Source organism: Xenopus laevis, chromosome 9_10L (assembly GCF_017654675.1).
Source record: "Xenopus laevis strain J_2021 chromosome 9_10L, Xenopus_laevis_v10.1, whole genome shotgun sequence".
Taxonomy (NCBI): Eukaryota; Metazoa; Chordata; class Amphibia; order Anura; family Pipidae; genus Xenopus; species Xenopus laevis.
Genome location: NC_054387.1, coordinates 19,713,997 through 19,731,172, shown reverse-complemented (window position 1 = coordinate 19,731,172; position 17,176 = coordinate 19,713,997). Strand labels below are relative to the sequence as shown.

General features: G+C 46.2%; 2 protein-coding genes across 8 annotated transcripts in view; one reads left to right on the top strand and one right to left on the bottom strand.

Moving 5' to 3' along the window:
- The window catches only part of LOC121397909 (leucine-rich repeat extensin-like protein 1), a 62,272-nt gene that overhangs the window by 13,379 nt on the left and 31,717 nt on the right, over positions 1-17,176 (top strand). For 2 of the 5 annotated variants that reach the window (XM_041576095.1, XM_041576096.1), the window contains 2 exons: positions 887-1,152; positions 1,226-2,719. The exons of 1 other annotated variant lie outside the window; for it this stretch is intronic. In XM_041576095.1, coding sequence (XP_041432029.1) covers positions 1,063-1,152; positions 1,226-2,116 — 981 coding nt within the window. In that variant the 5' untranslated portion in view covers positions 887-1,062 and the 3' untranslated portion in view covers positions 2,117-2,719. Of the gene's footprint in view, positions 1-886; positions 1,153-1,225; positions 2,720-4,062; positions 4,251-4,875; positions 5,649-17,176 lie in introns of those variants that run through there. 2 more of the 5 variants (XM_041576097.1, XR_005964028.1) reach the window with 2 other exon arrangements.
- The window catches only part of LOC121397904 (targeting protein for Xklp2-A-like), a 50,463-nt gene continuing 41,451 nt past the window's right edge, over positions 8,165-17,176 (bottom strand). For all 3 annotated transcript variants that reach the window (XM_041576083.1, XM_041576081.1, XM_041576082.1), the window contains 4 exons: positions 10,688-10,809; positions 9,456-9,613; positions 9,031-9,372; positions 8,165-8,861 (listed from right to left, as the gene is read on the bottom strand). In XM_041576083.1, the coding sequence (XP_041432017.1) occupies positions 8,697-8,861; positions 9,031-9,372; positions 9,456-9,613; positions 10,688-10,809 (787 nt within the window). In that variant the 3' untranslated portion in view covers positions 8,165-8,696. The remainder of the gene's footprint in view (positions 8,862-9,030; positions 9,373-9,455; positions 9,614-10,687; positions 10,810-17,176) is intronic.

The following is a 17,176-nucleotide window of genomic DNA, read 5'->3' as shown; positions in this document are numbered from 1 at the left end:
TTCCATTAATTGAACACACTTATCTAAATGTATTAAGTTTCAATACACTGTTCTGATATATTTGGGGCTCCTAGTGGGCGGGACTGTTACTGTTGGCAACCCCAGCATTTCACTCCCTGAGGAGCAGACAGCAGTGACAGTTGGGACAGTTGACTGTTGGAGAGACAGAGAGTAGCTACAAGTTTAGAGAAAGATTTTGTAAGAGATTTTTCAGTGACCCAGACAGGAATTTATTGGAGTAAGTTGGGGGTATATCATGGGGGACTTTTTATGGGATATTAAAGGGGACAATGTTATTAATATTGTCATCGGGGGACTTTATTTACAATGTGCAGGTACCAAGTGCAGACATACAGATTATCAGCAACATCTGTCCATCAATAGAGATATGCATCTTGTATCAGTTTTTGGTAACTTTGTATCTAAACCTGTATCAATCTGTTGGTGCTTTATAAAGGGGTGGTTCACCGTTAAAGTAACTTTTATTATGTCATAGAATGGTGAATTCTAAGCAACTTTTCAATTGGTTTTCAATATTTTTTATAGTTTTAGAATTATTTGGCTTTTTCTTCCCCCTCTTTGCAGCTTTCAAATGGGGGTCGCTGACTCCCTTCTAAAAAACCAATGCTCTGTAAGGTTACTAATTTATTGTTATTGTTACTTTTTATTACTGATCCTTCTATTCAGGCCCTCTCCTATTCATATTCCAGTCTCTTATTCAAATAAAGGCAGGTTGCTAGGGTAATTTGGACCCTAGTTACCAGATTGCTTAAGATGCAAATTGAGCTGCTGAATAAAATGCTAAATAAATCAAAAACCTTCAATAATAAAAAATGACTAAAAGTTACAGTAGAAGTAATTCCACCTTCTTCCTTTCTCTTTCTAGGAGAGCCAACCTTGCTTGTATATATTCCATCTGTACAGGCTGTGCTGGTAAGTAGGAATAGTGGGAGAGAAGGGGGCGAGGAGAGTGGGGGAGTGGTTTGTGGAGAGTAGATAGTGTAGTGTAGAGAGTAGGTGAGTGGGGAGTAGGGAGTGGAGTGTAGAGAGTGGGGAGTTGAGATGGCCCTCCATAAGGTGGACAGGGTAGAGGACATGGATGTAGACGTAGTGGATGAGGTGGAGGACATGGAGGTGGATGTAGTGGATGAGGTGGAGGACATGGAGGTGGATGTAGTGGATGAGGTAGAGGACATGGATGTGACGTAGTGGATGAGTGGATGAGATAGAAGACACGGAGGTAGAGGAGATAGTGGACATTGATTTTGTAACATGGTTTCATGGATTAAAATTGTTAGCATGTATTGTTGCCCTTCTTCTAAACCCCCCTTACCCATGCATCCTCCCTCACTGCCACCCCACAGCTTACCCTTGCTCTTACCCCTCCTCTCACCCACCTACCCCTAACTTTCACCACTCTCCTCTCACCCCTTATACTTGCTCTCAGCCCTCCTCTTACCCCCCACCTCTTATCCTTGCTCCCACCTTTTTACACCAACTCACCCCTTACCTTTGCTTTCACCATCCTCCCCTGACCTCCCCACTCCTTACCCTCGCTCTCACACCTTCTCTCAAACCTGTACCTCTTTCCCTTGCTCTCTCACCCCCCCTTAGCCTGGTTCTCATCTCCCTCCTCTCACGTCCCCCACCACTTACCCTCACTCTCACCCACTCCTCTCACCCCTCCACCCCTTTCCCTCACTTTCAACCGCCCGATTCTTACCCCCCCTTTGCTTTCACCCCCTCCCCATACTCTCTCTTTCACCCCCACCCCTTACCCTCGCTTTCACCCCCTCTCACCCCCTCCAAATACCCTCTCTTTCACCCCTCCTCTAACCCACTACCCCTTACCCTCGCTTTCACTCCCCTACTTTTACCCCCTTTCCCTCGCTTTCACCCCTCCTCTCACCCTCCACCCCTTGCCCTGGCTTTCACCCCTCCACCCCTTACCCTCACTTTCTCCCCCCCTCCTCTCACCCCCACCCCTTACTCTTACTTTAACCCGTCTCCTCTCACCCCCTCACCTTACCCTTGCTTACACCCCCTACTCTCACCCCCAACCCTTACCCTCACTTTCACCACCTCCTCTCACCCCCACCCCTTACTCTTACTTTAACCCGTCTCCTCTCACCCTCTCACCTTACCCTTGCTTTCACCCCCTACTCTCACCCCCAACCCTTACCCTCACTTTAACACACCCTCCTCTCACCCCCCACCCCTTACCCTTGCTTTAACCCGATCCTCTCACCCCCCCACCCCTTACCCTCACTTTCACCCCCCTCCTCTTACCCCCACCCCTTACCCTCGCTTGAACTCCCTCTTCTCACCCCCCACCCTCGCTTGAACTCCCTCTTCTTGCCCCTTACCCTTGCTTTCACCCACCCTCTTCTTACCCCCACCCCTTGCCCTCACTCTCACCCCCCCTTACCCTTGCACCCACCCCTACCCGCTTATCATGCACCCACATTAGTACTCACATAAGCACTCACACATGCACATACATGCACCCTCCCTCTCAAACATACATATAAAGCCATGATCCAGGGAGCAATACCGATTGCCATTTGGAGTCAGGAAGGAATTTTTCCCTTTAGTGCAGATTGCCGAAGCACTCTATGGTTTTTGCCTTCTTCTGGATCATCAGCTGTTAAGGATGCCCGAACCCAATTGACTTTTAATTTGAATAAATCCTGTTCCCACGAACTGGTTTCCCCATAAATATGTCTCTGTGTTTTTCTTGAATCTCTATGGCAAATATTGAGGGAGGGAAGGTGCTCCTGTGCCTCATTCTGATCAAGGTAACGGACCAATAGTGTGATTTAATACTGCGGAGGGGCTGCTGAAATGTGCAGGTGCAGGGCAGGGTGGGATATAACTCAGCAGTGGTATTGATAGAGTCTTAAAGATCTGTATGGTTTTATATCTATGCAGGTTTTTTTAGAATAGGTACTGCTCTGGGAATTCATTGGTTAATATGAACATCATGGGGCTGAAATACACGGGGTCAATATTTGTGCAGGGGGTTTGTTAGAATGGGTAATGATATGCAATTTCATTGGTTAATAATTAAGTGATGGGGCTGATAGACACAGGGTCAATATCTTTTCAGGGTTTCTATGCAATATAATAGAAGGGGTGATGTTCACCTCTTTCTTCTTTCTGTGCCACCCCCAGAGCTCTGGGCATCAAGCATGATTGTACCACGAAAGTCACAGGACAAGCTCATGTTATCTATTAAGGTGAAAGGCCCATCCTAAAGCTTGACATGGGTAAGAAAGCCCAGGATGGAAAAAACAAACAAAATTAATCCTAGCACCCACACAGTGCCCTCGAAATATACCACAGGCAAAACACCGTGCCCCTATACCCATCACTGACAAAACAAATCATATATAGCGAAGTTACCCTTAAAGCTTCACCTACACTAAATATCTGATTTAGTGGATCTGATAGGGGATATTTTCCAGGCAGCGTCTCTCCAACTGTTGTTTGACTACCACTCCCAGCATCCCCAGGCACACAGCTACAGGGCTGCACACTGGATATCTCTGCTATACCTGCAATAGAGATATAATAAAGATCCGTTATCCAATAAAACCCCAGGTCCCGAGCATTCTGGATAACAGGTCCCATACCTGTATTTCCATTAGGTAACCACAAAGGATAAAGAGAGGGATTACAAAAGAAAACATTCAGTTTCAGCGGAGCCCAATATTAATACTATAAACCCCTCCCCTATTTATTGTTCAGAAGGGGCCCAAATACCCTGGGAAATGAAAAGATCAAGGGTTTGTATGATCCAGATTTGGTAAAAAACACCAGCATTATAATGGAGTAGAGGCGCCCTCTAGTTTGTGGTAAAAATGCCTACATCTCAGAGCTCACAACAGACAAGCAGATTATTATAGATACTAACAATGTCTAAGGATACAGTGTCCCTGCAAAAGGGTGGGTCACCTTTAAGTATGTTATAGAATACCTAATTCTAAGCCAACTTTTCAATTGGTTGTCATTATTTATTTTTGCATAGCTTTTGAAATATTCACTCACTGTCGCTCATAGCATTATTTGGGCCCTGGTGGGGTGCCAGGCTGGCTGCAGTAGGAACATCCTGGGTGCCATCTGTGAGACCTCATGGCTTTTCGTGATCTCTGAAGGTGCCACTGGCTGGATTTCCTTGGCTTGGAGGGGGCTTGGGGCACAGGAGAATCCCCATCCCCACAGACATCCCCATTCATCATAGTAACATAGTAAGTAAGGTTGAAAAAAGACACATGCCCATCGAGTTCAACCTTTTTTTTATTTTTTTATTAACTACCTATCTGCCAGTTGATCCAGAGGAAGGCAAAAAAAACCCATCTGAAGCCTCTCCAATTTGCCTTAGAGGGGGAAAAATTCCTTCCTGACTCCAAAATGGCAATTAGACTAGTCCCTGGATCAACTTGGACTATGAGCTGTTTTCCATAACTGTGTATTCCCTTACTTGCTAAAAAGCCATCCAACCCCTTCTTAAAAGCTATCTAATGTATCAGTCTGTACAACTGATTCAGGGAGAGAATTCCATATCTTCACAGCTCTCAGCGGAAGGGTTTGCATGGGAGGAGCCTTGAGTTTGGGATTCCCCTGGTGACAAAGCTGCAAATAAAACACAAATATAATGATTAGCAACTCTAATAGGTTATATTTGCCAGAATTCTAATCTCCGGGCTCTGATTGGCTGCAAGTTGATCTAGCTCTATTGCTCTAATTGAAAGTAGATATGAATAGAGAATGGGCCAGGCACAAGTAATACCTACCTTTCTCTCCTGGAACAGCTATATGCGTTCTATCCAAGGCAAGGGGTTGGTAAATGTCTTCCCCCATTTGTTGTTCCAGGTGCCCCAGGAGGTGGATAGGGTGTGGGCCCTAGAGGTGAGGGGTAAGCAGAGCTTGGAGGACCAGCAAGGGATGAAAGTCTCTGCATGGCTACCATCTCCAGACTGTCCATCATGGAGCCAAACGTATTCCTCCCATTGTACACTGAGTCTGGTGGTCTCACCATGCGAGGGTCCATAGGCAGTGCAAAGTGTCGGGGCCTTGGAGGATGGCTGCTCAAATTTAAATGGGAAAGAGACAGTTTCCGGAGGGATAACCCTACCATCTGGGAGGCCAGGTCTCATCTGGGGCATGTACCCCATGGGGTATTGTCCTTGGGGGTACAGACACTCACCCTCCTGTGATGGGGTGCTCATTCTGGCAAAGTGGGGTGGGATATGGGGACCCCGGGAATGTCTGAAATTGGCTGGGTTACTGTTCGATGCTTCAGGAACACAGCACCGGGGATGGTAAGTGGGGCATCTTTACCTCAGCTCTCCAACCATATAACATCAACGTCTGTATAGTAAAGAGGAGGTTCCCGGTTCTGCTCTATCTGAGTTCTGTAGCTTTGGGTTTGCTGTACAGGATTTCCAAGTTGCAGTTCTGGAAATCGAAGTGCTCCATAACCAAGACCAGGCTACGAACTCCTCAGAGGCACATGCATCCCTGGGGCCGACCCTACCCTACATAGACCCCCGTCCCTCGTCCCCCCCAGCCTAGCTGCTACCCCAGGGCAAATGCCCCTAACTTTTTACTTACCCCTTAGTGCAGATTCACAGCATCGGAGTTCATGGCAGCCATCTTCTTCTCTTCGGTATTCATCGGGAAGCAAGTTCCGTATCGGCGCATGCGCAGTTGGAGCAGTCTTGGGTTTTTGTCAGCTGTGCATGTGCCGAAAGTCACGGAAATTGGCGAAGTGCCAGAAGAAGACCCAATGAAGACCGAAGAAGAAGAAAACTTAGGGGCATTTGCCCAGGGTAGCAGCTAGGTTGGGGGGGGGATGTAGATGGGCCTATGTAGGGTAGGGGAGTAGGGTTTTTTAATAAGGGGTTTACTTCCCTTTTAAGTGCTAAAAGCAGTGCATACTGTAAAAGGCTCACATTAGCCTATCTAGCAAGCTGAGCAGTTTCCCTTTCAGTCATTAACATAATAGGTTGGACTAATCAGTCGCTTGAGGCTACACAGTTGCTAGAGGGGGGGCACAGCCCCTCTCCCCCCTCCCCGTGTGCACTTGGTACCCCCAGCTAGCAAGAAATATACTGCAAGAAAATAAATTGGCTCAGAGACTTCTGGGATATACTTAGATTAGAACCCAATTTGTGCAAAGGTGCAGAATAAGATTGAGCTTTATAAATCGTTAGCAGTTGTAGTAACTGTGTAGTCTGTGCTGTTTTTGTAAGGCCGACTAATTCACAGGCACTTTAGGGGTTATCAGTATGGGGGTTCCCATTTGGATAGTCGGGCCTCTCTCTCACCCTCCCGGCACAGTTTCCTTCCTGGGAGAGACAGACTGATACATCCCTGATTCCCTCGTATCACTTGTCTGGTCCCAATTCTACTAAATGGACACACAATTCTGATGGGGGGTGCACTTTTTTCCTATACGCTGCAATATTGATTCTCATAACATATACTGATATGAATGTTTTTAGTGGATAACGATCAGACCAGTGGCTGTGTTGGCCTTTGTGCTCTCTACAGTACCAATAAAGATTTACACTTTCCTCTTTATGCTGTGGGGCATTTCCTGAGGGCAAATAAATAATTCATATCCATACCTGCTGTATTAGACAAACAACTTCCCTATGGAGCCTATTAATATGCAGAGGCGGAGTTGCACTGGGAAATCCGAGTATCACTCATAGGGATAATGTAACACCCTACTGTAAATTATAAGGATATTCGAGGGGTTCTGTGACAATATAAAGGCACAAGGCTGCAGTTCAGTTGCTTAATGTGATATTTGTACCCTGAACCCATCATTCAGCCCATAGGATAAATACTACGGATAGGGTTGCCACCTTTTCTGGAAAAAAATACCGCCCTTCCTATTTTTTCTCTTTTTTCATATAATTAACATTGGCATCAAGCATCATTTTTACCGGCCAGGTGGCAACCCTAACTACGGAGCATTTCATGGCAAACACAATGGAGCCATTTTGATGATTTGGCTATTTTTTTTCTTGTAAACAGGTCTTGTTCCACTCTCCTTATCCACCCCTCACCAATATAGTGCAACCGATTGCCTGTCACTGTTGTTTAACTGGAATGTGTGTGGGACCCCTGATTGGAGTCCATCGTCTGGGAATGTACAGTTGCCCCTCACCCCGAGATTTATTTACAGATTAGTTCCCCGTGGGATTAGAGACTGCACACAAGTGAAGCACAACGGAGGCTAGGATAATATTGGCGTTTTACTGGGAGCTCTTATACTTTGATTTGAAACCACTTGAGATATTTCAGCTGTCCATAGAGAAGATATGCATTCCCTACTTGAATAATCCTCAGTAACCTCAGCACCTCAAGGAGTTGCGGGGGACTCGTCATTATAATATATAGTGTATTCATACAGGAGCAGACTCCATTTGTCTGCAAGGGCTCTGCATAACTAGTAGCAGCTCCCATCAGGATCTGTGTAACCAGTCTCTTATTAACAGGGAAATACTGAAATTGTACATACATCTCCAAGGGTGACGGACGACTGTTCTGTCCCAGACGATTGCCCCAATCAGGGGTCCCACACACCTTCCAGCTGCTTTGAACTTAGGATGCGGCCTCTGCAGCTTTTTGCCCATGCCCTGTTCTATCCATTGCCTCTATTTTGCTGGACACTGTGCTGGTTATTTAGTCATTCCATAAACTACTGTTGCTCTGACCTCAGCAGCGACAGGTGATTGTGCCATATAATAACAATTTACATGGAAACGTAGCAGAATTGCCAAAACAGCCTCAGTGTAATGACATGAAATCCTCAATACACAATTGTACAAATAAACAGTTCAGGGTCAGTATTACATAGCAACCAAGGATTGGGAGTGGTTGGAAAAAAACCTTTGCCCGAGTGACACCTGACTGCTAGCCAATTTGGAGAAAAATCTGCATCCAAATTCTCTTCAATGTGCCGTTTTGGAGTCAAGTCTAGAAATCCAAACTCTTTGGCTCTTACTGCCGATCACTATAAGATGACAGTGGAGAAGATGGTTGACCTCTTGCTGCAGCGGAACATACAAGCCCCCTTGGACGTTGCATGACTAACATGGCAACATGTGCAATAGCCTGATGGAAGGTACCAGACAGAATCAAGAAAATAGTTCACTTAAATTTTATTACAAGGTATATTTATCTTATTTACCATTTTTACAAGGCATAATAGGCCATTAATTAGGGATGCAGCGAATCCAGGATTCGGTTCGGGATTTGACCGGGATTTTCAGCCGGACTCGGCCGAATCCTTGTGCTTGGCCGGACCCAAATCCTAATTTGCATATATAAATTAAGGACGGGTAGGGAAATCGTCACAGAAGATGATCTGTTTTCCTCTTTTTCCTTCCCTGATTCTAATTTGCATATGCAAATTAGGATTTGGTTCGGTATTTGGTCAAATCTTTCACCAGGCATTGGGCAGAATCCCAAATAGTGGATTTGGTGCATCCCTACCATTAATATTTAGTATTTACATAACACCCCCCAGGGCAAAAACATGCCTCTGTATTCATGCTACTATTTACCGGACATATGTTTGTTCATTAGGATGTGTATAGTCCAGGGCTTGAAAAGGGCATCAACTACCAGAAAATTTCGATTTGGCGGTAACACAGGAACATCAGCTGCATCAGCACTTAAACCTGCCTGAGAAGCTTGGGGATGTTGGGATGGTTAAGTAGGACTTGACTCCACATTGTATGTCTCCAGCTCAAATCGCTCTGGCGTGGCAACCTCACCTTCTTCTTAAAGGGGCTGATGTGATAGAATGGTGGCAGAGGCTGAGCCTTGAATTTATAGACCTCAAGGAAAAGATCCAGAGTTGAGCTTTGCAAGTATGATACCCACACTGCACTGCAATATAGATGCCTGTATCTACCCTGTGCCCATCACCCACACCACTCAGCTGTGCATATGTTCCTATTTCTGCCCTGTGGTGAGAATATCCCACCCTTATTTTGCCATACTCACTTCCACTTTGCGAAGTTCATCCAATCGCTTCTCTTTCTGCAGCTGCCGCTCCTTGTCCCGCTCAAAGAAGGAAAAGGGACAAACATCCACTTGTCTCTTTTCTAAAAGTTTGGGTTTAAATAGGACCCTGTAGTGTGGCGTACGAGTGGCTTTGATAACAGGCACCTCCTCTTCCTCAAGCTCCCTCTGGTGGCCATGCAGGCAATAACGTGCGGGAGTTCTTTTGGAGAAAGTTATAACCTTTTCAGCACTGGATTCCAAAGCCTCCTCACGCTTTCGTTTTTTTCCCTGTGACAGGTTGAAGGGTTTTGGGATTGTGTATCCTCGTTTAGGAATCTGAACCTGTGGGTACAGCCCAAGTAAATTACATTTGTGCTCCCACACAACAAATCCAATGATAACCCCCCCCCCACTGCTAAACTCACCGATGGCAGTTGGTGTCTCCTTAGTGATGCAACAAAGTTCACCATGTTACAGTCATTTCTCTCAGGTTGATTGGAACCATGCTCAAGTTGATCATTGGTTTTACAGAGAAAATCCACTGGTTTTGTGACTGGAGGGTCACCATTATTCAAAGACTGACCTGAGACACAGAAGGGGGGGGTGAAGCCATGCAATAGACACAGAGCCAATTAGTTATACCCTCATATTGTACCGACTAAACCACTGTGGTACAGAGGCCCTGAGTTTTACTGGTCTACATGGTGAAGGGCCGATAATGGAAGCCAGTGTTGACCACTCCCTGTGTTTAATCCATATCCACTTTAAATCACACCCATGTTACCACAAGAATTTTTAAGATCATTTGCAAGTTCATGGTGGTAGCACATCAAAAAACAAAAAAAACAAACGATTGGTGCTCACTGCAGTGATATCATTCATCACGACTATGTGAAACATTAAAGTCATTTTAAGACATACCCTTAAATCCATATGCCTCCTCCCCTGTGGATAACACAGTACATGATTACATACCTTAGGAGCCCTTAATAACTTCCAAATGCTAACAAACCCCCAGAACAAATGCTACCAGGCTCATGTCCCACAAGTAGCATAGGGCAGGCAGAGTATGGCACACACAGGGAGCATGGGGCAGGCAGAGTATGGCACACACAGGGAGCATGGGGCAGGCAGAGTATGGCACACACAGGGAGCATGGGGCAGGCAGAGTAGGGCACCACACAGGCAGAGTAGGGCAGCAGAGTAGGGAAAAGGGCAGGTGGAGTATGGCACACACAGGGAACATAGGGTAGGTAGAGTATGGCACACACAAGGATCATAGAGCAGGAAGAGTATGGCAGACACAGGGAGCATGGGAAAGGCAGAATACTGCAGGAGACAGAAACCTATCAGGACCACTTTAAAATGAACAGTTCATACTGTGTTTCACAGTACTGGTGGCCCTCCAGCAGTTTGAATGAGATGTGAACAGTACAGGGCTTTGCAGGTGTGAACAGTACCGGACTATGAACAATAGAGGTGTTACAGATGTGAACAATACAGGGGGATTACACCAGTTAGACAGCATTGGTCAAATGAGAAGAAATATGGCTCCTCCCTACCATATGTATAAATACAAAAGGAATGTTCTGAGTACAGTATGAGGGTATATCTTATTTTGTACACAGTCGGGTCGCTCCCACCAACAGGTACACACCTGCTCTAGTTATGGCAGCTTTCATGGAATGCTCATTTTTCTTGAGATTCTTTTGAAGTTCTTGTATCTTCTCAAGCTCTTGCTGTTCTGCAATTTTAGGCTTCACCAGCACATTCCTACTCCTGAAAAGAAACTTGTATGACATATGTAAATAGGCAATGACACATATCTACTGGGAACCAATCCATTAGGCTCCAGCACTGTACAACTTGGTGGTCAGGAGCAGTGCTGAACTAATGTTCCCGTCAACTTGGATGGACACAGCTGTAATATATTCTCCACAAAGGTATAATAGGATCAGAGAAGATATATGGATGTATTTAGGGTAATATAGATAGACAAGGCTGTGACTCACATGAGCCTGTCAAAAGGTTGATTCTTTATTTGCATCCAAGTTAACAGCCCAGCAGCCTTTTCCCATAAAAGGGCAATATGGATCTTGATATCAGTGGTTTGTAGCTTTGCTGAGCATTAAACCCCCACCGCACCATACATGCATGCAGTGGCGTAACTTCGGATGCCAGGGCCCCCCTGCAAAAAAAATTCAGGGCCCCCCTCTGCACATATATAATAGTGGGAGAATTTCATGTATAATACCCCCAGAACTCATAGGACGGTACAGTGGCAATTCCATGTATAAATGGCACAATTGCAAATTTGCACATTAAGGCAAGGAAATGGGTTAAAGGACCACAATACATGTGATTTGTATCCTTACCGCCCTACATTCTTTCTATGCTGATAGTCTGGTAGAAGGGGGAGGAGGGGGGAATCTGCAGGGAACGAACATCTGTCCTGCCTGTCTGGCTTGCTTCCCTCCACATGTTATTGAACTACAACTCCCAGCACCAACACCTGGAGAGCTACAACCTTGGCCCAGGGCTAGTGGGGAGAGAGAAGAACCTGCTTCTGGAACTTTAATGTCAGGCCGATGGTAAAACAGAGTGAGTTTATTGCCTGGGCACTGTGTAAGTGAAGTGGGAAAAGGGGCATGAGTGTGGGCACAGCTGGCATCACACACACAGCAGCAAATGTACCAATCACACAGACACAGTAACAAACACACACAAACAGAGAAACACAAACTCAAACTGTAATTGACACACATAGTAGAGCTTGCCTGGCTGCATGGCATCCGATCCAACCTGCTCCCTAAATCAACCCAGCTCCCGGCCCCAGGTTTCAGTTCAAACAGTTCCAGCAGCACAAACAAGGCAGCTAGGAAGATCAGAATGACACCGCTGCCATGAGCACTCACCACTGGGATCCATCCTTTGAAAGCAGGCCAGCAGCAAAGAACGTAAGTGAAATTGTGCCATGTGACAGTCGTCTCATTCCGGTCCCGGCACTACACTAACTCCTCCAGGCACTGGGCGGAGGGCGGAGTTTAGAATTAGAAGAGCCCATGATCCAAGCACGCCTCACCTCTCAGACTGAAGCAGCTGCACTGTTACGGAACGCATTTTAGGACATCATGCGCATAATTACCTTTGACGCATGCGTTGTCCTCTGCCTTCTCCATAGCGCATCGTTGCCGGTTGTAGTCACGCCTGCTCCAAATGCGCCGTCACTCCTCCGCTCTGCAGCCTCCCTCCTCAGACGTCATTCATCACAGCTCCGCCCTCAGACTTCCTCCTTCGGCTGTCAGGTATCGGGTCTCCGCCATCAGGCGTCTTCCATCAGGCGTCTTCCATCAGGCATCAGGCGTCTTCCATCAGGCATCAGGCATCAGGCGTCTTCCATCAGGCATCAGTCGTCTTCCATCAGGCATCAGGCATCAGGCGACCGTATTCTGTCCTGGGCTGCTTTATTCACTTTTTTTTTTTTTTTACACATTTTTTTAACTTCCGGTTTTCTATTTGGCGCATTTTTTCCCCAGCCAATAGGAGTCTTAGGTTTTGACCAATCAAGTTAAAGCTGCCACTTGTAGGCGTCGCCATTTCTTCCCACAGACACAGGCACGGCTGGCTTCATTCATTTATCCCCGCATTTGTGCTGGTAATTAGATAATTAATTAACTGAAATGTGGCATATACTTTAATTAATTCGTGTTTATGTTGTTTTTTTTATATAATTTAGCTTGCTGCTTGCAAATAATTTACACTGCACAAGAGAGAGCATGTTTCTCTGTACTTTAATAACCTTCGATGGCTTTGTGTTTTAGTTTAATATTTTATAATATATAATATTTTTCTGGTTTTATTGCCTTCATTTTATTTATTTATTTATTTTATACGGTTTTAATTTTTTTAATAGAATTTTTTTTATTTTATATTTTATCTATTTTATTTTATTGCCATTATTGTCATTACAGGTATTTACCATAGCTTTGCAGCTTGCTCGTTTGTTTTATAAACAAGTTTTTACCCATGTTTGATTTACTTGTCCTTTAGCTTCTATTTTTTTGCTCTATTCTAACTTTATACTGACCACATCTAAAAAAACAATGCATTGTTGCTATGGGTATTTGTACCCTAGCAACCAGATGGTTGCAATAGCAAACGAGAGAACCAAAAAAAAAAAAAAAAAACATGATTGAAAAATCTAAACAAATGGCAAATTGTCCCAGAACATAACACCCTACATTATACAGGTATAGGATCCCTTATCCGGAAACCCGATATCCAGAAAGCAACTAATTACGGAATGGCTGTCTCCCATAGACTCCATTTTATCCAAATAATCCAATTTTTTAAAAATGATTTCTTTTTTCTCTGTAATAATAAAACAGTAGCTTGTACTTGATCCCAACTAAGATATAATTAATCCTTATTGGAAGCAAAACCAGCCTATTGGGTTTATTTAATGTTTAAATTAATTTCTAGTAGACATAAGGCACGAAGACCCAAATTACGGAAAGATTCATTATCCGGAAAACCCCAGGTCCCGAGCATTCTGGATAACAGGTCCCATACCTGTACTAAAATTTAAATCAAAGGTGAACAATCCATTTAACATATTGTAGTATCCAGGCCCTGACTGGCAATCTGTGGGTTCTTGCAAATGCCAGAGGGGCTGCTAGAAGATGCCATGGAAAGTCAGTATTTGGTGGCCTGGTGGGGGCTCTTTGTGCTTCTGTGTGGGCTGAATTGGTCTCTGCATACCGGAAATGCCAGGGCCTATTTTAACCCTTCAACTGCCAAGCACGTACAGCGTACGTGCTGGCGGTTCAGGGCTCAGACCTGCTAGTGTGGTTTTAATGTGTGCTGAATTGTTCGAACTTGGTTTTGAAATTAAAGTTATTACATTATGTTCATCAACTGTTTGTGCTGTGTGCTCATATTTCTGTCTCTTCTTTTCGAATTAGGTCTCTACGTCTAGGAGTGGAAGTTTGCTGCTATCAATAAAACCAGTGTTATAAGAGTACGGAAACCATTTAAAGGACCAGTAACATCAGAAATTTTTACAAAAAAAATCGTTACAATACAACGAAAAAAAACATCAAGACCAATTAAAATTTAAAATAGCAAATCCTTTATTAAGATATAACTTACAAAAACTCCACTTCCTGTCTTCTACAGAAACGGCGAAAGGGCGACCATTCATCCTGTTGTGCTTGATTGCTCTTCCCTGACAGCGTCTCGATCTCCTCCAGCTCTTCAGAAGACCGCAGCGGTGTTCTTATGCCTGTCCCCACTGTAACATAGCAGACCGTCAGCATAAAAGGGTAACCCAGAACCCCCTGCCCCTGCATTATTTTAACCCTCCTGGCACCGAGAATATTCCTTCTGCCTGCTGCTGTGGGCTGCTGGGGAGACGCACAATCAATGTATGGATCAGTAAAGAGAGCAGCGTTTCTTCAGAGCCTGCCTTCGGAAGGTGAACCAGCTGGCCGGCATGTTTGTGAATGGCAGGCCCCTGCCCAATGCTGTCCGGCTCTCTCCGCACATCCCCAAGGTGAACTGCTGCCTTCACAATGGCTCCAATCACCTAGCAGCGCCAAGACTCCCGCCGCTCGTTTCCCCATTCCTCCAGAGCGGAGGTTATACAATCCTCAGCCTTTTGCTCCGCTCTGGCTTCCTTATTGTGTGCAAGGCTCTCCTTTTGGTGCCGGAATCACTCCGGTTTTGTTACTGATGTAACCGCTCTGGAGGAATCCGGAAATGAGAGGCGGGAGCTGCAGAGTCTCGGCACAGGGAACTAGGCTGCTAGGTGATTGCCATCGCAAAGGCAGCAGTTTGCCTTGGGGATGTGCGGAGAGAGCCTGACAGCATTGGGCAGGGGCCTGCCATTCACAAACATGCTGGCCATCTGGTTCACCTTCCGAAGGCAGGCTCTAAAGAAACGCTGCTGCCTTTACTGATCCATACATTAATTGCGCGTCTCCCCAGCAGCCCACAGCAGCAGGCAGAAGGAATATTCTCGGTGCCAGGAGGGTTAAAATAATGCAGGGGCAGGGGGTTCTGGGTTACCTTTTATGCTGACGGTCTGCTATGTTACAGTGGGGACAGGCATAAGAACACCGCTGCGGTCTTCTGAAGAGCTGGAGGAGATCGAGACGCTGTCAGGGAAGAGCAATCAAGCACAACAGGATGGATGGTCGCCCTTTCGCCGTTTCTGTAGAAGACAGGAAGTGGAGTTTCTGTAAGTTATATCTTAATAAAGGATTTGCTATTTTAAATTTCAATTGGTCTTGATGTTTTTTTTTCGTTGTATTGTTACAAACTTTTTTGTAAAAATTTTTGATGTTACTGGTCCTTTAAGTACATCCTCGAGAGAAATCTCCAATATGCGCTTTTCTAAGTTACCTCCCACTCCTCTGTTATCGTGCTGTGTGTAGGCCATCAGGGGGGAAAAGGGGGGGTCAGTCGCCCCAGGCCCAACAGGTTTTAGGCTTCCCCTCTCTCTGTCACTCTGTCCCTCTCTCTTCCCCTCACTCTGTCTCTCTTTGTCAGTCTGTCCCTCTCTCTTTCCCTCTCTTCCTCTATCTCTGTCACTCTTTCCCTCTCTCTTCCCCTCTCTCTGTCACTCCGTCACTCTCTCTTCCCCTCACTCTGTCTCTCTTTGTCAGTCTGTCCCTCTCTCTGTCACTCTCAGTCCCTCTCTTCCTCTATCTCTGTCACTCTTTCTCTCTCTTCCCCTCTCTCTGTCACTCTGTCCCTCTCTCTTTCCCTCTCTTCCTCTATCTCTGTCACTCTTTCCCTCTCTCTTCCCCTCTCTCTGTCACTCTGTCCCTCTCTCTTCCCCTCACTCTGTCTCTCTTTGTCAGTCTGTCCCTCTCTCTTCCCCTCTCTCTGTCACTCTCAGTCCCTCTCTTCCTCTATCTCTGTCACTCTTTCTCTCTCTTCCCCTCTCTCTGTCACTCTGTCCCTCTCTCTTTCCCTCTCTTCCTCTATCTCTGTCACTCTGTCCCTCTCTCTTCCCCTCACTCTGTCTCTCTTTGTCAGTCTGTCCCTCTCTCTTCCCCTCTCTCTGTCACTCTCAGTCCCTCTCTTCCTCTATCTCTGTCACTCTTTCTCTCTCTTCCCCTCTCTCTTTCCCTCTCTTCCTCTATCTCTGTCACTCTTTCCCTCTCTCTTCCCCTCTCTCTGTCTCTCTCCTCCTTCTCTCTGTCACTCTGTCTCTCTCTTCCCTCTCTCTGTCACTCTGTCACTCTATCCCTCTCTCTGTCACTCTCTGTCACTCTGTCTCTCTCTCTTCCCCTCTCTCTGTCACTCTGTCCCTCACTCTCTCTTCCCCTTTCTCTGTCACTCTGTCCCTCTCTCTGTCACTCTGTCCCTCTCTCTGTCACCCTGTCCCTCTCTCTGTCACTCTGTCCCTCTCTCTTCCCTCTCTCTGTCTCTCTGTCACTCTATCCCTCTCTTTGTCAGTCTGTCTCTCTCTCTTCCCCTCTCTCTGTCACTCTGTCCCTCACTCTCTCTTCCCCTTTCTCTGTCACTCTGTCCCTCTCTTCCCTCTCTCTGTCACTCTGTCCCTCTCTCTGTCACCCTGTCCCTCTCTCTGTCACTCTGTCCCTCTCTTTTCCCTCTCTCTGTCACTCTGTCCCTCTCTCTGTCACTCTGTCCCTCTCTCTGTCTCTCTCTCTCTGTCCCTCTGTCCCTCTTTCTGTCACTGTCCCTCTCTGTCACTCTGTCCCTCTCTCTTCCCCTCTCTCTGTCTCTCTCTTCCTTCTCTCTGTCTCTGTCTCTCTCTTCCCTCTCTCTGTCACTCTGTCACTCTATCCCTCTCTCTGTCACTCTGTCCCTCTCTCTTCCCCTCACTCTGTCCCTCTCTCTTCCCCTCACTCTGTCCCTCTCTCTTCCCCTCACTCTTCCCCTCACTCTGTCCCTCTCTCTTCCCCTCACTCTGTCCCTCTGTCTGTCCCTCTCTCTCGGTCCCTCTCTTCCCCCCTCTCTCGGTCCCTCTCTTCCCCTCTCTTGGTCCCTCTCTTCCCCTCTCTCGGTCCCTCTCTTCCCCTCTCTCGGTCCCTCTCTTCCCCTCTCTCTGTCACTCGGTCCCTCTCTGTCACTCTGTCCCTCTCTCGGTCACTCTGTCTGTCCCTCTCTCTGT